This window comes from Pseudopodoces humilis, chromosome 18 (genome assembly GCF_049639895.1).
Source record: "Pseudopodoces humilis isolate 2021_Gansu_Grassland_sample_001 chromosome 18, ASM4963989v1, whole genome shotgun sequence".
NCBI lineage: Eukaryota > Metazoa > Chordata > Aves > Passeriformes > Paridae > Pseudopodoces > Pseudopodoces humilis.
The window spans coordinates 16331263-16353745 of record NC_142217.1 but is presented as its reverse complement, the minus strand read 5'-3'; the positions used below and the strand labels follow the sequence as shown (position 1 = coordinate 16353745).

General features: G+C 51.8%; 2 protein-coding genes across 2 annotated transcripts in view; one reads left to right on the top strand and one right to left on the bottom strand.

The window, feature by feature from the left end:
* The window catches only part of LMF1 (lipase maturation factor 1), a 133017-nt gene extending 131580 nt beyond the window's left edge, over window positions 1-1437 (bottom strand). Inside the window, exon 1 of the mRNA XM_088064362.1 lies at window positions 1287-1437. Coding sequence (XP_087920488.1) covers window positions 1287-1302 — 16 coding nt within the window. The 5' untranslated portion in view covers window positions 1303-1437. The remainder of the gene's footprint in view (window positions 1-1286) is intronic.
* A 15600-nt stretch (window positions 1438-17037) lies between these two features.
* SOX8 (SRY-box transcription factor 8) lies at window positions 17038-21975 on the top strand. The gene is made up of 3 exons (XM_005523074.3): window positions 17038-17694; window positions 18850-19088; window positions 19708-21975. Exons 1-3 carry the CDS (start codon window positions 17252-17254, stop codon window positions 20424-20426), a joined length of 1401 nt encoding a protein of 466 aa, XP_005523131.2. The 5' UTR covers window positions 17038-17251; the 3' UTR covers window positions 20427-21975.
* Window positions 21976-22483: the final 508 nt, after the last annotated feature.

The window sequence follows — 22483 nt, the reverse complement described above, 5'->3', positions numbered from 1 at the left end:
CTGTTTGGTTTCACAGCTTCAAGTTCATGCTGAGTTAAGAGCTCAGAGAATGGAGCTTTTCAGAGGCTGTTCTCCTTCACCCACTTACATTCCAGCTGCAGTGGGATGGGAATGAATGGGGCAGCACATGCAAATCCTTAAAACTAAACCCACTGAGCCCATCTGTGGGAAAGGTGTCCTGTTGTAAAGCCAGAAAATTTGGGAAGAATCCCTGGGCACCTCCTGATGGCAGAACCTTTTCCCTCCCCACGACCTCAGCTGCAGGCAGAGAGGCACCTCAGGAGGTGACCTAATGAAATTTGGGATTTCAACCAAAGTATTTGGGGCCTTAAGGAGAGCAAGGACAACCCAAACCCTTTATTTCAGCACCACAGCCCTTCCCTGCAGCACGGGGATTTACACAGAGTCAGGGTTTCTCCTTTTCCCCCAGGGGCTTTCTGTGCTTAGTGTGAAATAGAGAATTCCAGCTCTCTCCTGGACAGAGCTGAAAACTGAGAAACCAGCCTAAAAGGTGGATAAGATAAAAGAAATAATACAATTACTATTAATCACAATAATTAAGTAATAAAATTATTGAGGGAGTTCCCTTGCAACAGCCATGAGGGGAAGCACGGCACAGCTGGGATAGCACGGAGTGGAATGTCATGGAATAACCTCAGTGGGAAAGGAGCCACAAGGATCATCAAATCCAAACCTGCACCAATGAACAGAGGAGAGCTCAGAGCAGAAAGCCCAGGTGAGACCAAGCTGGGACATTCCCATAAATCATTTGTGCCCATAAATCATTTCTGCCAGGTGCTGTTCTTATCTCACATTCCTACATGGATAATCTGCTGAGGAGCAACTGGAAATCCAAATGGCAACAGGGAAATCACAGATTCACCAGGCTGGAAGAGACCTTGAAGATCATCGAGTCCAACACAGCCCAAACACCTCAAGCTGTGTTTCTTTAACACATCCAGGGATGGTGACTCCACCACCTCCCCGGGCAGACAATTCCAGTACTTCATCAACCTTTTCCTAATATATCCAATGTAAATTTCCCTTGGCGCAGCTTGAGGCTGTGTCCTGTGGTTCAGTCAGAGCTGAAACCACCCTTCAGGGACTTGTGGAGAGTGCCCAGGTCACCTCTGAGCCTCCTTTTCTCCAGGCTGAACAACCCCAGCTCCCTCAGCCCTTCCTCACAGCGTTTGTGTTCCCAGCCCTTCACCAGCCCCATTGCCCTCCTCCTCCTCCATGTTCACCACAAACAAAACGAGGGAAGAGCAGAGGAATTGAGAACCCACCAGATCTGTCCAACATTGACCAAGGAGAGGTAGAGGAGCCACAGCAGGGACATGAGGACCATGTTGGCACAGCCAGTCAGCAGCACAAAGGCCGCCACCGCCAGGCCGGCCAGCGCCAGGCAATCCAAGGTGCTGTCCATGGCAGACCAGTCCAGGAACCAGATGAGAGTGGGGGCATAGCTCAGGGCATCCAGGCCGACCTTCCCCTTGAAGTACTTCTTGATGTCCTGCAGGTAGAGCTTGCAGGGGAGCAGCCCCTTCTCTCCTATCAGCTGCTTGTTCTGCTCAAACGCCACCAGGAAGGCCACGACTGCGGGAGAACAAGGAGAGGGGAAAAGCCACGTGAGGAATCACCCAGGAGGAGGGAGCTGATGTGAGTCCAGAGCTCCAGAAGTAATTCTTGGAAGGAATTCATTCCCAAGTCCTTATCTCCATTAAAATCCAACACAGTTGTTACAGTGCCCAGCAAAAGTTTCCCTGGGTTGCACCTGGGTGATCTTTAGGGTCCCTCCAACCCAAACCATTCCAGAGTTTCTATGGACCACAAGGAATTCTATAAATCCTGTCTGGGCTTTGGAACACAACAGATCTCCACCTTTACATGACATTACCCAGGCATCCATCAAGCACCAGAATCTCCTTACATGGAAAACACTCCAGATCTCAAAACATCGTTAATGAGAGTTTAAACTCATCTACACAATTAACGAGGTGTTCACAGAATCCCAGAGTCGTTTGGGCTGGAAGGGACCTCAGATCTTCTCACCCCACCCCTGCCATGAGACACCTTCCACTGTCCCAGGCTGCTCCAAGCCCTGTCCAGCCTGGCCTTGGGCACTGCCAGGGATCCAAGAGCAGCCACAGCTTCCCTGGGAATCTGTGCCAGGGCTTCCCCACCCTCACAAACAGGAATTCCTTCCCAAAATCCCACCAAGCCCTGATCTCTGTTAATGTGAAGCCATTCCCTGTGTCCTGTCCCTCCAGCCCCTGTCCCAAGTCCCTCTCCAGCTCTCCTGGAGCCCCTTCAGGCCCTGGAAGGGGCTCTGAGCTCTCCCTGGATCCTTCTCTTCTCCAGGTGAGAATTCCCAGCTCTCCCAGCCTGGCTCCAGCCCTTGGAGCAGCTCTGGAATTGCTCCAACAATTCCTTCCTGTGCTGAGGACCCTGGGGCTGCTCCAAACACTCTCAATTCTTTGAGCTCACGGTTCAACCACCACAACTGCCCAAAAGAGCAGCTCTGACCCTCTGCATCCCATCACACCCTGGAAGGCTGGAAACCCCAAATCTTACCATTTTCCCATCCCTTAAATTCCCACTTTTTCCATGTCCCTACAGCTGTTCCCATCTATAGTGTTTCTGCTCCTGCCCTGGACAATCTTAGAGCAGCCAGCTGCTTTTTTTAACAGCACATCAGCAATTTAATTACAGATCCCAGACCTAGCATTTGATGTCCTACAGAGAGAGTTGGGCAGTTTTTAGGCATTATCTCATATTTTAGGCATCTCCTGCAGTTACCAATTTGCAGTTTGTAACTCCAGTAATCTCCATGTCTCAGGGAAAAAAATAAAAATTAAAAAAAATGAGGAAGGCCAGCATTTCCTGATTAGGCTGCATGCACTAATTTACCCATCCTTCAAACATCACCCAAACACCAGCCACGTCATGGGCAGCAGCACCAGAGCTCTTGGGAAAAACCAATTTGTTCCCCTCCCCTATCCTCCCTGGTTAATGATCAAATCTGTTTCCTCCCTTATCTCAATGCTGGCATTCTGCAAACAACAATCCTGGTGTTCATCTGGTGTCTCTCACTGGGAGCACTGGGGGAAGAGGCTGTGTGAAATCAGAGCCCAAATTCCCATTTCTTTGAAGTCTGGAGCAGCAACCCGAAGTCTGCAGCCCCAGGGAATCCAACTGAAAGTCCCATTCCCCAGACAAAGGTCTCCAGTGGGTTCCACTTAATCCACTTAACACTCCCCCAGCTCTCTGCACACAGCCACGGGTTTTATTCTTATTTAAAAACCACTAAAAGCCATCATCCAGCACACAGCAGAGGTCACTGGGAGGGTTCCCTTTGATTCCAGAAGATCCTGAACTCCAGGGATGGCACAATAAAGTTGGGAGTTAATTGGTTGTGTCTCTTCTCATCCATCTTTTATACACAGTGAATGATTTTACAAGTAAAAGGCATTTTTCTTCAATTATTTTACTCAATTATGGACAGAGAGAGAGACGAGAAAAGTTATTTCCCACACTACAGGATCGGTTCTGGAACACAAATTAAAAGTTTTCTATTTTATCCATCTCTTTTCTACCAACACTCGGCTCAACACAACTGCGTAATCAGAAAGCCTGACATGAAACCAGCAGAAATAAAATTCTTCTGAGCTTTGGATAGCTTAATATCTTCATTTTTGGCTTTAAAAAAAGCCAACTGAAAGCCAGTTCTGCCTTAAAACTCCATGGCTTGATTTCCCGTGATTAGCACTGCAATTTGCTGCACAGTTTTCCAAAAGTGCTAATCAAATTCACCTCTAAATGCTCCAGAATTGCTGCCCCAACCCATAAATGCTGAGCAGGTTTTTGCCTAAAAAAGTCCAAATTAGACCCCTGCGCCGTAGGCGAGACAAACAAGGAAAGGATAAATTAGTGGGGGGGAAAAAAAAGCCAGCAATTCCAGCAAAGTGCAGATTGGATGGATAAAATCCTGCTCAGCCTCCCCGGGCCTGCGGGCAGCAGAGACTGGGCTGGAGCTGCCATGAAATGCACATTTTGGGATGGCCCAGCTCGGGCTCCAAAGGGGTTTTGTCCCAGCACATCCATTTCCCTGTGCTGGGATTTCCCACGGCACCATCCACAATTCAAACCCATCCCGAATTTCGGGAGGATTCACCTCCCCCAGAGCAAACCCCTCTGCCTGTGTTTGTTTGAGCCATCAGCTCCCAGGTGATGCTCACATTCCCAGAGCTGCATCCCAGATCCAGCTCCCTCTCCTGGACACTCCCCATGCTCAGGCTCTGGATGGCTCCAGGCTCCCTTTCCACCCATCTCCAGCATCTTTTGGGCTCATTCCTCATCCAGCTCCCACTTCCAGCCATCCATCCCTGCTCCATCTCCCGAGGTTTCCCCCTCAGGCAGCAGCTCCCAGACACGGGGAAGAGCTGAGACTAAAGACAGAGACTGCAAAGGATTGCAGCGACACAGGAGATGCCCAGATCCAAGAGGGAAAAAGGGAAGTTATTTATCATCAGCTTGTCCTTGCTTCCTCTCCCTGAACCCCAGAGAAACTGGAGCTTTAAATTCCGTGTAACAGACCCCGCTGCCTTCTCCAGGTGCCTCCCCTTTAACCTTGGCTTGGTCAGGGGGTGAAAAAGTCCCTTTTCCCCCAAAGCCTGTTCTCCTTCCTCTTCCTTAACCCTTATTCTGGAACCTCTGTCCTCTGTGTTTGGGGATTTTCCACGCTGCACCTTCCACTCCCTCCAGCTCAAACAACTTCACTTCCACTTTGGGCACTGCCTGGCACCACCACCCTGCAGGGCTCGGGAACCACTTCTGCTCTGTCCTGGAGCTTTTCCCTGGGATTCTGCACCCCTCCAGCCCTGGCACAAATCCCACCACACTTCCACCACCCCCGGGCTCACTCCCTGCGCTTCTCACGGACAATTCCATGGTTTGGGATGGCTCAGTCCCACGTCCCACCTGGCTTTGCCACTCCTGGGGCTGTGCAGGTGGCAGGAGCAGCTCCGGCTCTGCCTCCCCCTGCGCAGCCCTTGACAGCTCACATGGGAGCTCTCCCTGCTGCCAGCTGAGCTTTACATAATACATGCAAATTATCGGGGCTGCTAATAGACCTTCCCTACTTATCCTCACCTCACAAGGTGCTTCTCTGTACTTTTCCATTAACTCCCCCCTTCTCCACCTTCTCCTTCCCCTCCCAGCCTCCCCTCTGCCCCCCAAACCCAGCGTGTTCAATCCCACACGGTACCAATAACCACCACCCAAGCGTCCCCATCCCAAGGGATTTGCTCCATCCACATTTCCTTGGCTCCTTCTCCCCCAGCCCAGGCTCAGCCTGTGATGGCAAGAGAACGAGAGAATCCCATCCTTCGTGCTCAGGAAAGATTTAAAGATGTGAAATCCAAAACTTTCCGTTCACATGGCTTTTTCTCTCTTTCCCCCCCACTCTTGTTAAAAGAAGTCTTAACTTTTCCTTAATGCCCAAACCACAAGAAGAACTGAACCAAAGCACAGAGCTTTGCCTGAAAGCCAAGCTGCATTTTGCACATGCACAAAAACCCTGCCTGGAGCAGTTTATCAAGTGCCCCTTTGACCCAACGAGGCATTTGAACAGGCCCCGAGCTGGATGCTGCAAGATGAGGTTGAACTGCTGGAAAGAAGAAAGAGCACAATATTCCTTGCATTTTATTACCAGAGAAATGAACCAAATTAATTTTCAATTGATGAATTCCCCTGCTGAGTTTTGCAACACAGGAGCAACAACACCAGAGCACCGAGCGAAGGGTGAAGCCAAGCACCCACAAAAAAAAACACACAACAAAGTGCTCTGTTCTTAACACCTTTTTTGTTTTCTTGCCTTTCACGGCCAAGCTGAAGATTCTGGGGTGGTTGCTCGGGGCTTTTGAAGCACTTATCTGCCTGCTGCCTCCTTGTTTGAAAATAAAAATATTGGAAAAAAATTGGAAATAGAAAAAGCTTCCTTTTGGGTCTGAGGCTGTTCAAAACCACACCAGATGCCCTGGGAAGATTCCTCTGCTCCAGAACGGCTCTGGGCAAGGAATGGGGGAGAGATTCCCTTCTCCACCACCTTTGCTATTTTTTTTTCCCCTTTCCAGGGGGATGCAGCTGCTCAGAGGACCCAGAGCTGATGCGCTGCTGGTGCTGCACAGCCCTGCTGAAATAAAACCTTGCAGGGCAGCAAAAGTGCCTGAAGATGTTCTCTAATCCTGACCAGGCAGGCTGAAAGCTACTGGGAGCCTTTTAATAAAACCAAGGGAAGGGAAAGCAGGGGAGATGGCAGAGAAAGAGAGGAGGAAGGACACCGGGGAGAGCCAGGAGCCTACAGGAAGCCAAACCCCCCGAGAGAGCTTTAGATTTCAGATTTAGGAAGAAGGAGCGTGAACCTCCCGTAGCTCTGGCGCTGGGGAAAGAAAATACTGTTAAACAATACATAAGGAGAAGGAAGATAAACTGGATTTAAATAATAGCTTTTATTTCAAAGCTCTCCACAGAGCCTGGCTGAGACTGGGGAGGGTGGTATCTAATTACTGACATTTCTACAGCTGGAATCTGATGATGGTAATCACCCAAAAAGGGCACTTAAAAATGATTTAGAAGGAGGGTGAAGGGAGCAAATAATGCACATTTGTTGTCAAGAGCTTTGGGACCAGCTATTTACCTATAAGAGCACTTCCAACAGGACCTCAAACTACTTCTGGGTCCCCAGTACACCGATCCCTGTCACAGGGAACAAACACACAGGGCAAGACCAGGATGGAAAAGCTGCAAATCTCCAAGTGCCATTTGGCCAAACCTCTGCCCTGCTCAGGTGAGACCCCACCTGCAGAGCTGCCTCCAGCCCCAAGATCCCAGCACAGGGAGAGCCCAGAGGAGGCTCCAGGATGAGCAAGAGGGACGGAGCAGCTCTGCTGGGAGAAGAGAAGCTTTGGGGTGAGCTCAGTGTGACCTTGCAGGACCTGAAGGAGCCACCAGAAAACACGGAGAGAGACCAATTCCTAAGGGATGGAGTGACAGGACAATGCTGTAAGGACCAAACCTCACAGAGCCCTTTCAGCTGGATGCACTTTCCCTGCCCTCCCACTCCTGCCAGCAGCAGGTGGGTTTGGTCTCTGACCTCTCCAACTCCTCAGATCCTCTCCCATCTCCAACCTGCCTCTCACTCAGCAGCTGCTTTGCCAGGGACTTCCCAGGCTCGGGCTGCCTCTGGAAAACCCCTTCAAAAGACACAAAAAAAGAAGGGGAGAGTCGTTCCAAGCAGAGGGGGAGAAGGGAGGGCACACAGAAGGACACACCACACCTGCCTTGCTCTGCCTGTCCTCCTTCCACACGGGAAGATCCTCAGGGAAAACATCTCCTGTGCCTGCAGCAGGCAATGAACACCCCCTTGGCAATGGGGTGGGGGCAGGAAGGAGGTGACAAGCCCTCAGACCACACTTTGGGGTCACCAGGCACCCCAAATCGTGTTTCTTTCCATGCCATCCTCAAGGTTCTTCACTCTCCCACCCAGGAGGGGAACAATCCCTCAGCTCCAATCGCGTTCCCCGACACCTTAACACAAATCCCCCCCCCAAAGGATTTGCTGCTCAGCCCAGCAGGAAGGAAAGGGTTACACGTAAAAGGGTGAAAGGAAAGAAGGGGGGAAAACATCCCACGGCTGAGGAATGTCAAACTGTCACAACGGCATCAACCGTCTCCTCAGCGAGTCTGAGCCTCGGCGCGCGCGGAATCGCCGCGTCTGGGAGAAAAATCAGCTGTCACGGCAAACGCTTCCATCTCCAGAAAAAAACCTGGATGAGCAGCTTGGCACAGAGGCACAGAATTGTTTGCTGCTATTTCTAAACCCAGGCCCTCCGAAGAGATCAAAGGGCAACTCTCCTTCGCTCTGGAGCATCCCAGGGCTGTATGGAAGCTGTCTGCTCGCAGCCTCTCCAGCTCACACACAACCAGCACTTTCCACCCCACAAATTCCACTGGGGCAGCTCTCCTGCACTGCCAGCACTGCCTGACCTGGCTCAAACCAGGCCCAGCTCCCTGGCTTTGGCTCATTTAGCTTTGGCTCACCCCAAACCAGCAGCAGAGCTCCCCAGGGCCTGAGCACAGCCAAGCACAAGTTGCACAACAAGCAGGTGAACTTTTCCTCTCCTCCCCCTCTTCCCTTAACCAGAGACACAAACATTCTCCTGCCCTGCTTCTCCCAGCTCCAGGACCCCAAACTCACCCTCTGCCACCCCACTCTCCAAAAGGTTTCCTCACACCATGCTACAGAAGCATTTTGGGGTTTCCCCCCTCCATTCAGCCACTCCCTGGTGTTCCCACTCCTCTCTCATGCTTGAAAAAGCACCAAAAAGAACTCTCCCTCTTTTTTAAGCAGCCCACATTCACTCACCAAACTCCATCTCAGCCTCTGGCTCAGCCCCTCCCAGCCTCCTTTCTCTCCTGCACCCCCCCAGTTTCAATCACTTCCACCTGTAACTCACCCGACCCCAATCAGATCCTTGTCCCCCCCCTCTACCTCGTTGTCCCAGGTGCCCCACTCACCACAAAATCCCACACCTTTGATTCCCACCAATTCCCACCCCTCCAGCCAGCCCCCGCTCCCCTCCCAGCCCTCCACACCCCCTTTGGTCCCAGGTGAGGTGCATTTATCAGCCCAAATCCACCACCCACTGAAGGCACAGCAGAGAGCACTAATCAATTTTTCATAAGGAAACTGCAAACTGAGCCACGGGAAACTCAGCAGCCTGGATTTACACACGGGGGAATATCGGAATCGCTTTCATTTTGACTGAAGGAGTCGTAACCCTGCATTTCACCGAGAGCTGAAACCAAACTAGAACCAGAGCACGTGTCAAAACCATACGAAACTACAACTTCTGCATGGTTTTGATGCAAAATAATCTAAGCAGGCTGGCAGGCTACAAATTCTAACGATTCTGTAGACAAATCTGGGGCAAGTTTAGAATTTGTAGCGTAGTGTGTTACTTGTCAGTTTGGGTTTCACTGTAAATATTTTTAAGTGGAGCACCGGTGGGCTCTGAGCACAGCTCTCAGTGCCAAAGCAAGAGGCAAACAAGCACGGCAGAGGCTGGAAACTGCTTTTACTGTGGAATATTTTAAGGTCATGTTGATTCTAGGTCCTTTTTGTTGGTGGTGTTGGCACTCAGGGGTGGCATCTGTCCCTCAGTCCTGCTGCTGCACAAGACACGGAGTTCCTCTCTCACAACTTCAGGGGAAAGGATGAGCAGCTCCAAGCAGCTCTGCTGAGAGGTACCAGCCCCGTGGTGCGAGCAAACTTCTCCTTCCAGCATCACCAGCGCCATCCAGCCATCAGCCACAGGGTCCCCAATCCACCAGGAAAGTACGAGCGGAAAAGAGAATCATGGAATACGTAGAGATGGAGGAAAGCCACAAGGATCATAAAAGTATAGAATATCATGAAGTGGGAGGGACAAAGATCATCAAGTCCAGCTACTGTTCCTGTACAGGACATCCCCAAGGATGTCACCACGAGTTTGGGAGCGGTGTTCAAAGGCTCCTGAAGCTCTGGCAGCCTTGGGAATGTGCTCGTTCCCTGGGGAGCATACTCAGTGCCCCACCACCCTCGGGAGAGGTGAAAAAACCCTTTCCCTGTTCTCCCCCAACCCTCCCTGGCACAGCTCCAGCCGCTCCCTGGGCGCCGTCCCCGGTCACCACTCGGGGACACCGCGGGGCCACTCACAGTACAGGAAGGCAATGGAGCGCAGCAGCACGATGCGGGTCAGCCAGAAGGTGCCCGGGGAGAGCGGAGAGGCCGCGGTACCGAGCCCGGGCTCGGGGGACTCGGGGGATGCAGCGGGGGCCGCTCCGGGAGCTCCATCGGGGGCTCGGGCCCGGCCCGGGCCGCGCTGCCGGAGCCCCGCGCTGGGCGCCGCCATGTCGGGCACAGCGAGCATGTGCGGCCCGGCGGGGCGGGCCCTGAGGGGACACGGCGGGGACGGGGAGAAATGGGCAGAAACGGGGGAAAACGGGCTGAAATGGGGAAAAACGGACAGAAATGGGGAAAAACGGGGGAAAACGAGCAGAAATGGGGAGATTTCGCTGCAAAACGGCGCTGCCGTGTCGGGCAGAGCGAGCCTGTGCGGCACGGCGGGGCTGGATCTGAGGGGACGCGGCGGAGACGGGGAGAAATGGGGAGAAACCGAGGAAAATGGGGCAGAAATGGGGAAAAACGGGGAGAAACAAGCAGAAATGGGGAGAAACGGGGGAAAGCGAGTGATAATGGGGAGAAACGGGGGGAAATGGGGAAAAACGAGCAGAAACTGTGAGAATGCTCTGCAAAGCAGCGCCGCCGTGTTGGGCCCAGCAGGGCGGGACGTGGTGGGGACGGGGGGAGGAAAACGGGGAGAATTCTTTGTGAACCGGTGAGAAAACGTAAAAAATGAAATGAAATAAAATGAAATAAAAATAAAATAAAATATAAAATAAGCAGTCAGCGCGGCTGCGGAGGTGCTGAGAGGTCTGGAGCATCTCTGTGATGAGGCTGTGGGAGCTGGGACGGGCTGGAGAAGGGAAGCTGAGAGGGGATCCCATACATCCAAATATTTCCAAGCGGTTTTGGAGGATGATTCCTGGCTCTGTTTGGTGGTGCTCAGTGTCAGGATGATACCCTGAGCTAAACCAGAATCCAAATCTCAGAATATTCTGGTTTGGTAGGGTGATGATTGAGTCCCTTCAGGGAATGGCTCGCACAGGGATTGAATCTTGGAATTATCAGCACCATGCTCTGACCAGCTGAGCTCAGGACAGATTTACACAACAAATTCCACCTCAATTTATGGGAAAACTTATTTCCATGGAGGTGGCAGGCCCAGGAAGGATGTGGATCTCTGGAAGAATCCCAAACCCAGCTGGACATGTTCCTGTGTCACCGCTCCCTGCCTGGATAGGGGGGATCATTTTAAGTTAAATTTCTCAGGTTTTCCCCATAGAATCACAGAATGGTTTGGGTTGGGAGGGACCTTAAAGCTCATCCAGTTCCAATTTTAGGCATTTTCCACTGTCCCAGGCTGTTCCAAGCCCTGTCCAACCTGGCCTTGGACACTTCCAGGGATCCAGGGGTAGCCACAGCTTCTCTGGGAATTCCAGCCCAGCCCCTTCCCGCCCCGACAGGGAAAGATTTCCTCCTAAAATCCCATCTAAATCCACTACTTGTGATACTGCCATGACTTTTACTTTAAATAATTTAATTTAATCAAACACTTGGCTGCGTGGAGTTCATAAATCGTATTTTTGAGCGTAAACATTGAGTATCCCCTTAGTAAACAGCTCCGCGCTGGTCGCTGAGAAAGCATCCGCTATCAGGTGTAACATTATTCAACACTTCCCAGCCTCTAAACCAGTCCCTTCTAAATGCCCCTTTTGTTTTTGCAGTTTCCCATCACTGCTGCTCGCATTGTTCTCCTTAGGAAAAAAAAAAAAAAAATAGAAAAAAAATCTCACATAATGGTGCATTGTATAAGGAAGGAAAAATCAGCTGTTTGTTAAAGGCCACTGGAATACTGCAGTCCTGCTGTCCCCTTGGATCCGCCACGAGGTTTGGAGAGGAAAATTTAAATAGATGGGAGCTAATGGTTTCCTTTGTGGGGTCTTTTACAGCAAATTCCACCTTCAACGGGGATGTAAAACAAACTGGATAATTGAGGAAATTACTGCGGGGAAAGTGGAGGGTTTAGGATAAAGATTTCACCGAAAAGCAGGAGGTAATTTGGGCTGGGAAGGGAATGCTGAGCTGAGCCGGTTTGCATTGCCCAGGGTCGCTCTGAGATGTGCCACATGCACAGGGTGGGGTGGTGGCACCACATTGGGGACATCGTGTGTCAGGAGCATCTTCCCACTGGACAAGCTGTAAATTTTAAGCCTAAACCAGTAGAAATCTTGTTCCTGAAAAGGACTCGATTCACATAACAGGCAGTGGAAGCCTTTCCTGGAAGATGATTCAGGCTAGAAAGAAAAACATGTGATAAATTGATTATCACATGGTTGATCAGGACATCGAATGACATCTTTCTGTCCCAAACGTGACTGCAGGATCTTTGTGTATCCCTCCCAACTCAGAATATTCTGTGATTCCACAAATCCCTTTGTGAGGACCATCACCTGTGCTGGCTTTTCTGCTCACTCCTCAATTTCTTCTTTTTATTTTCACCTGGCAACTTCAGGAAAGAAAACACTGCAAACCCTGAGCAAAAAGAACTCAGACAAGGTACTTCAGAGCGAGGTTTGGAGCCTTTCGAGCCTCCAGGGGAAGGCAATTCCTGAATGCCAGGCGGGCAGGGGCATCATTGATGCTCATCTTCATTCACCCAGCCGCCCCCAACGCCACGTCCCCTATTTTGCTGTGTTCCAAACCAGCTGCAGGAGTGCCAGGGGAACAAGCCTTTACTGTCACAGCAGCCAGCAGCTGTCCCCAGCAGCACCCCAACCCCGCTGGCTGGCCCTGGCACCCGAAATCGCTCTGTGTTCATTCAGCTCCGGCCTTTCGCCCCTCTGGCTGCCAGGATTTGGGTTGAAAGGGAGCAGAGAAAGCCGAAATCAGGAGCTTGGGAGGCAGTGTGAGCATGGGGGGCTCCTCTGAAGAGAACAGACATTCAGTTGTGAATAATGCAGGCACACACCGAGCACTCAGCTGCGTTTGCTGAACGGGAGATGGGCACGGCACAAAGAATTCGGGAGCTTCCTTCTGCTAATCCATTTTTTTTCCAGCAGTAATAATTCTTCCCTTTCAAATCCCCAGTTTTCCCTGTGGAAATCTGCTCTTTAACTCCAGGATTAAGGCTGGAAAGGATTTTTAGAGGAAGAATCACCTTTTTTTTTGTATATTTGTGCGGGTTAATGAGGAGGGGCTGGCTCAGAAGAGGGATCCTTAAGTGGTACCATACGACAAGCAATTAATAATCAGAATAATCATAATTAATCACGATAATCCCCACTATTTTGAAAAGATGCCACCCAGGCTGTGCAGGAGGAAAGAAGAGATCCTTTGCCAACACCTCACCTGACATTTAATGTGTAATTCACTCATGGCTGGGTTTTCATCCTGCAAAAACATTTTTGGTTTCTTGCTGGGATCTTCGAGTACTTGAATAAATAACAAATAAACTTTATTCAATACATTTTGAATAAAAAATATTGACATCAGATGCCCTTTTTCTTTGGTATCCACTGCTCAAACCTAGGATTTAGGAATCCCAGACACTCCTCTTCACTTGCATTCCAAGCAGAGGAATCAGCAGAGTCCTGCCCAGTGCAGGCCTGCAGAATTTTTTTATCCCTACCAGGTAAATATTCGTGCTAGCGAAAGAGCTGCTGTGGGGTTAGGATGGAAAAACCTCCTTGGATCATCCAGTGCCAAGGCCACCCCTAACCCATGTCCCCAAGTGCCACAGCCACACGAGCTTTGGGTGAAGCAAGGCCCAATTTATATGAACAAAAGGGAAATTTTGGACCTGAAGTGACCTGCAAGGAATGGATCCACATAAATTTAGACTTAAAATTGTGTGAGCAGGAAGCTGAGCCTTCCCAAGAAGCCGGTGTGGGATGGGACCCACCACTATTGCCCAGCTGGAGGGAAAAGCTTGTTTTCATTGAAATTAATTAAGTTACCACCTGTCTTTTTAGTCCTTCTTTTCAGGTATCAGGAGTTTTTCTGGAAAGGCTCGAACATTGTTTCACAGCAGCCTCAGAGCTTCCACATCCTCCGGGCTGAGTGTGAATCCTGCAGGTGTCAGAGGCTGATTTTAACACCACAGGTTCCTCCTATTTGATCAGGGTTTGCTTTTAATTCCCCATAAAACTCTTTCTCTTTGCTCCTTGGAATTCCAGCAGTGTGCAATCTGCTGCCAGGTCAAAGGAAACCAGATAAATGAGAACTTTCCCCCTTGATCAGACAAAGGATGGAGCCCACCTTTGGGAGGAACACGGTCTGTGTGTGCATCCCACAGTGCATCCATGGGCTCCAGAGATTCCACGTGCTCTCATCCCCTAAAAATGCCTTCCCTGGCTGCCACTGGAAAGGAAATTTTTCCTTCCTGGCACGAGCAGGGCTCTGCCTGCTCTGGAGCCAATGCACACAAGCTCTTATTCCTGCAGGAGGAAGGGATATGGAACAGAGGAGCCAGGATGGCAGGTCAAGCAGCCTCCATCCCACAGGGATGCTGAGGATTCCCAGGTGGGAATGTGATGGAGGCAGGCACACAGACCTTGGATGTACTCCTGATTCCCAGAAACACTGGCTGAGCTGGCCAGGAACTTTATTGGAGGCCACGTCAGAAAATGAAGCAATCAATATTCCAAATGTCAGCCTCTGTCGTGCCCACTCCATCAGGAAGAGCTGGATCTGCTCCCCCAAATCCTCTCTAAACTGGGTGCACTCCTAAAGGCTCAGGAACCTCGGTTTTTCCCTGCCGGATCTGCGGCCTTTTCCTGGGAATGCTGATGTCAGGGCTGGCTGTGTTAGGCCAGGATGACACATCCTGTGGGATCCTGCCCTGCAGCTCCCGCCTGTGCCCATCCCTGGGCAAACATCCCCCATCCTTTGGCACACAAAATCCGACCACGAGACCCCCGCGGGACAAACGGCCCCACTTGAACCCACTTGTTCCCTGAGCATTATCTCATCCCATTTCACGGATGAGTGAACTTCTCAGGAAACCGGAGCTCCTGGGCACCTCCAGGTGCTCCTGTCTCCTTCCTTTCCCTGCGTTCTGGGTGTGTGAGGCCGGGGAATTGTGTTCCATCCATCCCCTGAGGAGCGACACGGGGACACGGAATGGTTGGTGCGGGATCACGGAGCCCGGACGTGCAGCAGGACACGTTCCCTGCCCCACTCCCAGGCACGGCCTCATCCCTGTGCCCATCTCTGGAAGAAGAGGAAACAACCACACAAAGTCATCTTCCTCCTTCTACCTGGGCTGGACAAAGAGGAATTCAAGCCTGTGGGCTGGGAAACGCAATTCCCTGCCTCAGGCAGAGCTGGGGAGCCCTGGAAGGCAGCAGCGAGCAGGGAAGAAAACCAACATGTGTAATTCCTCCTGTCCTTGGGGGCTTCTTTTGCAGGAATCTTTGGAGCTGAAGACAGGGAGCAGAAAAAAGGGGTTCTTGTTCCCATTCCTACCTCCAAAACTCCGAGCATCCCGCAAATCCCTTCCCAGCCTCAGTCACGCACTGAGGTTGGGATCTTCCGAGGAAGGTGCTCCGCAGGGAAAGATGGACTAAAAATAGTGATGATTGCTTGGACTCAGCCCTGGCTAAAACAGATGAAACACTGGAATTCTGTGAGTCAAGGTAAATTGCCCAATGAGACAGGATTTATAGGAATATACATTAATTATGTGTCACAGGAGAAGGGGGAAAAAAGATTTTCCCAAGTGTCCAACAGCACTGCAAAGTCACCAATCCACAGCCCAGGGAAACAAACTCATCCCCAATCTCATTAAGTTTTAGAAGAAAATTTCCGTTATTTCTTATTAGGAAGCCCAGCATATTTTGTTCGCCTTGAGCCTTAAAATAATTTATTTTTTTTTTTAAAGACACTTTGAAAATCGTATTTCAAATGTATCAGGACGTAACTCTGCAAACTGAAAAGCTGAAAACTGGAAAAATTACAGTTTGTTTTTCTCTTTAAAAAATAAAATTAAATCCTGCTTTGCCATTTGAGAGAATAAATGAATTTTCACATAGAAGGCAGACAGATGTTCGGGCACATTTAAACACACTTAAATTCAAAGCATACGGTTTATTTATTACACATCACAGTAATTAAACAAAAACCACCATGTTCCTGGTACCTTTTAAAAGCTGGAATGCTTGAAGCCAAATTTCTTATTTTTTCCCGTGTCAATCTCATACGTGACCCGCTGTTTTTCCGGGGGGAATCAGTGGATAAAACTGGAATTTGGGGAGCTGCTTTTATTTCCCTCCTCCCCCCCCCCCCGAGTCGCAATTAGAGGGCTGAATTCCACGGATAATTAGAATCAAATGCTCCAAATAAATGCTGGAATGAGCAGGGCTGGCTCGGAAAGGGGCAACTTAAACTGACGGGGGAGGTTTTGGGGGTCACCCTCCCTTTTTCCCCCATCCAAAGTCTCACCCCGAGGTGCCGCATCCTCCTCCGGCCGGGATCTCCCGGGCGCTTCCCGGTGCTTGGGACCGAGCCCGCTGCGGGAAGGCTGCGGGAAAAGAGGAGGGAGAGTCGGGGAGGGGGCACGGAGGGTCTCGCGTCGCATTTTTTTTCCATCGATTCCCCGATTTCCTGCGTTACTCGCCCGTTGGAGAGAGCCGGGGGCGAAGCGGCGCGCTCGGGGCTGCGGGAGCGCACGGCCCGGGGGCACCGGGGATGCGCTGCGGGGGACACACCGGGAGCTCTGCCCCTCCTGCCACGCACCGACCGCCCCAAAAAAACCCTCGAAAAGGGGCTTTAGGATAACCCACGGCACCGCTCCGCCAGCCCGGAGCCGCCGCCGCTCCGCGCCTCTTCCCCGCGGCATCCTCGCTGGAAAAGCAGCTCCATCCCGCACCCGGTGCCCCGCTAGAAAAGCGGGATCCCGGCTGCACGGCGGAGCATCAACCGCGTCCCCAGCGCCGGGGGTCCCCGCCAGAACCGCGCGGTTAAGCCCCCGGACGATTTGCAGCGGAAAAAAAAGCACAGAGGAGCCGAAAGAGGCAGGCGGAGCAGGGAGCCGGAACAGCGGCGGGTGGCATCCCGCGGGCCCGGGCGGCAGGGGACCCTCGGCGGGACCCCTCGCTGGCGGCGGCTCCGGCCGGCGGAGCGGGGGCTCTGCAGGCGGCGGCGCGGGCGGCACGGCCCCGCCGGCACTGAGCCACGCCCCTTATGCAAATCACCGCGCCCTCTCCCCCCAAGGCGGGGGGCGGGGGGGGGGGGGCCGCGCGCCCTGCCCTTAAAGTAACTTGTTGCCAGGGGCCCCGTTTCGCACTGGACGTGGAGCGCGGCGCGGGGCAGCGCGGGGCCCCGGCGGCTGCGGAGCGGCGTTTGGAGCGGGGCGGGGGTAGAAGCGCGGATTTTGGGCTGAGTTTTGAGCGTTTCGTGTCTTTTTTCCTTCTAGAACTTCTTGTTTTTTGCTCGTTTTTTTCCCCCCCGCGGCTCGGGCGCCCCGCGGAGGGTGCGCGGCCCCCGGGCGGGCACAGCGCGCCGCCGGCCCGGCTCTGCCGCCCGCCGATGCTCAACATGACCGAGGAGCACGACAAAGCGCTGGAGGCTCCGTGCAGCCCCGCGGGCACCACCAGCTCCATGTCCCACGTGGACTCGGACTCGGACTCGCCGCTCTCCCCCGCCGGCTCCGAGGGGCTGGGCTGCGCCCCCGCGCCCGCCCCGCGCCCGCCCGGCGCCGCCGCGCTGGGGGCCAAGGTGGACGCGGCCGAGGTGGACGAGCGCTTCCCCGCCTGCATCCGCGACGCCGTCTCGCAGGTGCTCAAGGGCTACGACTGGAGCCTGGTGCCGATGCCCGTCCGCGGCAACGGATCGCTCAAGGCCAAGCCGCACGTCAAGCGGCCCATGAACGCCTTCATGGTGTGGGCGCAGGCCGCCCGCAGGAAGCTGGCGGACCAGTACCCGCATCTGCACAACGCCGAGCTCAGCAAGACCCTGGGCAAGCTCTGGCGGTGAGTCCCGCACCGCGCGGATCCTCCTGCGCGGGGCTGCGCGGCTGGACTCCCCCTCCCAGCGCTTCTTTACAGCTTCTGCCCGCTTTGTTTTTATTATTCTCTGTTTCTCGGCGTTCCCGGAGCGATTCCAAGTGAAGTACGATCCCCTCCGCGGGCATCCTGCGAAGGACAGAGCGGTCCCTGCTCCGAAAAATCCCCCCGAGCAGGGGCTTGGGCACCCTCGCTCCTGCCGTGGGTGGATTTTCCCTGCTCCATCACGGAGATGCACAACCCTTCCCTTGCCCGCGGCTTCCCCCATCCCCACGCGATGAGACTTTTTTAATGACTTGTTTTATGGCTTTTCCTAATTTTCTCTTTTTTTTTTTTTTTCCCCTTTTGGCTCGCTTGATGCTTAACAAGCTATAAACGCAGCTAAACTCATTTTTAGCAGTTATTTTAACGAGCTTCCTAATTTCCCTGCTTATCTGTTCAGTGCTGCCTGGGGATGCAAACTTTTATTTGCTGGGCGGCATCCGAGCCCGCTTTGCTTTCCAAGGCTCTTCCCCGAGCCACGTTTTTCCGTGTGGTTTATCCCATGGTGTCTGCCTGTACCTAATTCCCATCTTTCCTGCCTGCTCGGGCCAGCGATGCTCCCGCTGCGGTCTGAGCCTCTCCAAAAGTTTGCAAAGAGAGGTGTGGGCAGGGGAGGAGAGAGTTTGGAAAGCAATAATCCCATCCCTGGTGCCTTGGTGGTTTCTTTGTAAGCACCAAACAAAGCTGGAAATGTTTGTGGCGGTGAGGGGGTGGCATTTGCAGGGCAAACGTGGGAATTAGAGTTTGTAATTGTGTTGGAAATGGGGAAGGGGGAATTTTGCTTTGCCCAGTTACCCCTGTCTATAGTGGTCGGGTTTTTCGTGCTGCTCTAGTATTGGTATTTTGATCCATTTTTTTTTTGCTGTGGATTTTAAGTCCTTTTTACCACAGCAAATTAATTTTGTTAGTTAACTTGGTGGGTGCTCAGATCCGTGCATGGGAAGTGGGGATGTGCCAGCCTAAAAACAAGAAGAAAACTTCTAAGGGAAAGATCCTAATTTTGGAATATCTTTTTCTCTCTCTGCCTTATTAAAACAACCAACCCCCTCCCCAAAAAAAAAACCCACCCCCCAAAACCAGTTTATTGAGCGAGAACGAGAAACGTCCCTTTGTGGAGGAAGCCGAGCGGCTCAGGGTGCAGCACAAAAAGGATCACCCGGATTACAAATACCAGCCCCGGAGGAGGAAAAGCGTCAAAGCCGGGCAGAGCGACTCGGACTCGGGGGCTGAGCTCAGCCACCACGCCGGCACTCAGCTCTACAAGGCCGACACGGGGCTGGGGGGCATGGCCGACTCCCACCACCACGGGGACCACACAGGTAAAGCATTCCTGCTGTGGGAATTCCCTCGGGGTGGGATGGGATCCCTCCACAGAGAGCCAATGGCAGCAGCTCTGCAGTTTTCCTTAGCGAGTGCTCTTGGAGCTGCCCGTGCCGTAGGGAATCCCAAAGCACCGGGATCCCGCTCTCCAGGATGGGGAGAATGAGTGATGGGTTAATAGGGGTGCCTGGGGAGCAGGGTACCGGGACAGATCTTCCCAGCACTGGGAATTGGTGCAGGGAGCACGCTGACAGATTCTGGGGGTGTTGGGAACGTCCTGCTGCCCCAGCCATGGCTGGGATCACGGCCCTGGGTCCCTCGGGGAGGATGAGCTCCATCGTGGGCCGCACGCTGAATCCACCCCCTGGTTCTGCTGTCAGGGTGTCCTGCTGTGTCCCAGGGTGATCCCGATGGGCACGGTGTGCTCCCAGATAATTCCATCTGCTGTGTGCGAGGCTTATCCCAGGGGGCACCTGGGGCTTCAGGGGGCCATCGCCCATTCCCACAGGTTTAAACACCCGATAGGAGCGATTGCAGATAGGTGCATTTATTGAATGGCGAGGGAATTGGGTGTTCTGTGCTCACTGCTGAAGCCTCGCTTGTCCCTTCAATCCCCAGGCCAGCCCCACGGACCCCCCACGCCGCCCACCACCCCCAAAACCGACCTGCACCACGGCAGCAAGCAGGAGCTGAAGCACGAGGGCCGGCGCCTGGTGGAGAGCGGCCGCCAGAACATCGACTTCAGCAACGTGGACATCTCGGAGCTGAGCAGCGAGGTCATCAACAACATGGAGACCTTCGACGTGCACGAGTTCGACCAGTACCTGCCCCTGAACGGGCACGCGGCGCTGCCGGCCGAGCACGGCGCCGCGGCCTCCTACGGCACCTCGTACCCGCACTCGGGCGCGGCCGCCCAGGTGTGGACTCACAAGAGCCCGGCCGCGGCCTCGCCGGCGGCGCCCGAGCCGGGCCAGCAGCGGCCGCACATCAAGACGGAGCAGCTGAGCCCCAGCCACTACAGCGAGCAGCCCCACGGCTCCCCGGCGCACTCCGACTCCTACGGCTCCTACGGCGGCCAGCCCTGCGCCACCTCGGCCGCCCCGGCCGCCGCCGCCGCCTCCTTCTCCAGCTCCCAGTGCGACTACACGGACCTGCAGAGCTCCAACTACTACAACCCCTACCCCGGCTACGCCTCCAGCCTCTACCAGTACCCCTATTTCCACTCCTCGCGCCGCCCCTACGCCACCCCCATCCTCAACGGGCTGTCCATCCCGCCGGCGCACAGCCCCACCGCCAACTGGGAGCAGCCCGTCTACACCACCCTGACCAGGCCTTAAAGGATTCCCGGAGCCTCCCAAGGCTTCCTTGGAATTATGCACTAATGAAGGAATGAGGAGGAAGAGCGTGGAGTGTTCCAAAGTGCCTCCTGAGCCGCTGGGAACTCTGCTCGTCGCGACCTTGCTTCGAAACTCCCCGAAGGGACAGAGCTCTGTTATTTTTTTTTTCTTTGATTTGTAGGATTTAAGAAATTCAATTAAAAAAACAAACAAAACAAAACAAAAAAAACAACCAAGCAAAGGACTAAAAATTAAAAAACAAAACAAGAGGGAAACAAAAAAAACCACAAACAAAACCAAGCAACAAAAGGAAAAGGACCGGCGATGCCTTTTGAGCAAATGAAGGACAAAAACGTTCGACTCCTCTGGGAGGACTGAGCCGAACTCTCTCGGCCTGGAAGTTTGGCCAAACGTGGAGCAGAGGGTGGAGAGAGAGAGGGGGAGACAAAACAACAACAACACCAACACCACAAAAGCTGTTTGAGACTTTCAGGGTCTATTGCAATGTGAGGAACGGACCAACCTTGAGGGCAGGAACTAACTGGGACCAACAGGGATGAGCCCCCAAATCCCAGAACAATCCCGTGGGAAGAGTCTGATGGGACCAACCAATTCCATGTCTGAAGTGTTCGTTGATTATTTTTTGTTGTTTTTTTCTTTTTTTAAGTCAGGAGTTCTTCTAAGCAAGGTTTGGCTGTAATTAACATTTTGTTTTGGTTTTTTGTTTTGGTTTTTTTTTTGCTGTTTGGAAGCTTCAAATGTTTTTGGTTGTTTTGTTTTGGGTTTTTGTTTATTTTTTTTCCTTTTAAATCTGTTAAATATGTATTTATGTTCTGTATTATTTTGTCTTTTAATTAATGAAGTAATTTTGTGCAAAACGAAAAAAAAAGTAGAATTTTTAAAAGATTTTAAAGATGGGGGAGGGAGCCTAAAAAATAGTGGAGATGATACAATAAACTGGTGTTATGAGTCTATAGATTTTCCTTGGTTTTTGGGTTTTTTTCATTTTGGAACCGCTGCAGGAGCCGTGCTGGAAAGAGACACTGAAGGAATCCACCTGAAAACTCCGATGGGAATGGCAAATAACAAGGGGGGGAATTACTGATTCGATTGGGAGGCTCAAAGGCTGCCTAAAAAGGGCAGGTGATCTTCTGGCCACCTGTTTCGGGCTGTTAAAATCGGATTTCAGGAGTCTTCGAAGGCTTTCAGAACCAGGACTACTTTAAAGGAGCTGTGATTTCATGAGAAACGATCGACTTCTGCTTTAATTTTGGCTTTTAGGGACCAGATATCATCCATCAAGCTGTGAAACTAAAATCTCCTCCACTAAAAAAAAATGGGTTTAGGGTACTTAGTTTTTAGACTAATATTTCATTGATATATTTCTACTTCTTCCATTGTATGCTGAGCATATAAATAACCATCTATTTTATGGGAACTCGTGCCTTTAAAAGCCTTTGTAAATCTAAACCCACCTTTCAGAGGTTATTCATCTTTTTACCTTTTCTACGTTTCCTACTCTTTTTTCTAAAAAATATTTTTTTGCATATTTCCTTTCGGTGGAAGGGGGGGAGGGAGGGAGGGACACGCCGGGCTGGGGGGAAAAGACAAAAAAAGCTCATTTTTATGCAATCTATTTTTCTGTATAAAGTTTGAAAGACTTTTGGTTGTTACTGATCTGTTCTTCTTCACTCGCTTCTGACTAAGCAATGCTAACTTTTGTACAGATCCATTTGATAAAATTAAAAAGTGCTTTTTATCAAGGACGTGTTCTGTTTTCATTCTGCTTGAGCCTGTTTTCTGAGGTGGAAAAAAAAACCTGGGAAAATAGCTTGGAAGGCGATGGAATCTTCAGAATAAAATATTTTCATCAAGGATTTCTTTTCCTTTTAGTCTGATTTTTTTTTTTTCCCCCTTGCTCCTTTTCCCTGCGCTTTGTGTCCTACTCTGAGATTTTTTTGAACGACAGATAAATTAATTTGATTTTTTTTTTTCTTTAAGAAGGGCATTTCCATTCCCATAATCCCAAGGATTTCATAGGATTTCAGGCTGCTCAC

What these genes read in the sequence shown, in the direction of transcription:
- SOX8 (XM_005523074.3), top strand. Translation starts at nt 17,252, where the DNA reads ATGCTCAACATGACCGAGGAGCACGACAAAGCGCTGGAGGCTCCGTGC. An exon ending in ACCCTGGGCAAGCTCTGGCG is followed by an intron (nt 17,695 to 18,849) that starts GTGAGTCCCGCA and finishes CCCCAAAACCAG; the next exon opens with TTTATTGAGCGAGAACGAGA. An exon ending in CCACCACGGGGACCACACAG is followed by an intron (nt 19,089 to 19,707) that starts GTAAAGCATTCC and finishes TTCAATCCCCAG; the next exon opens with GCCAGCCCCACGGACCCCCC.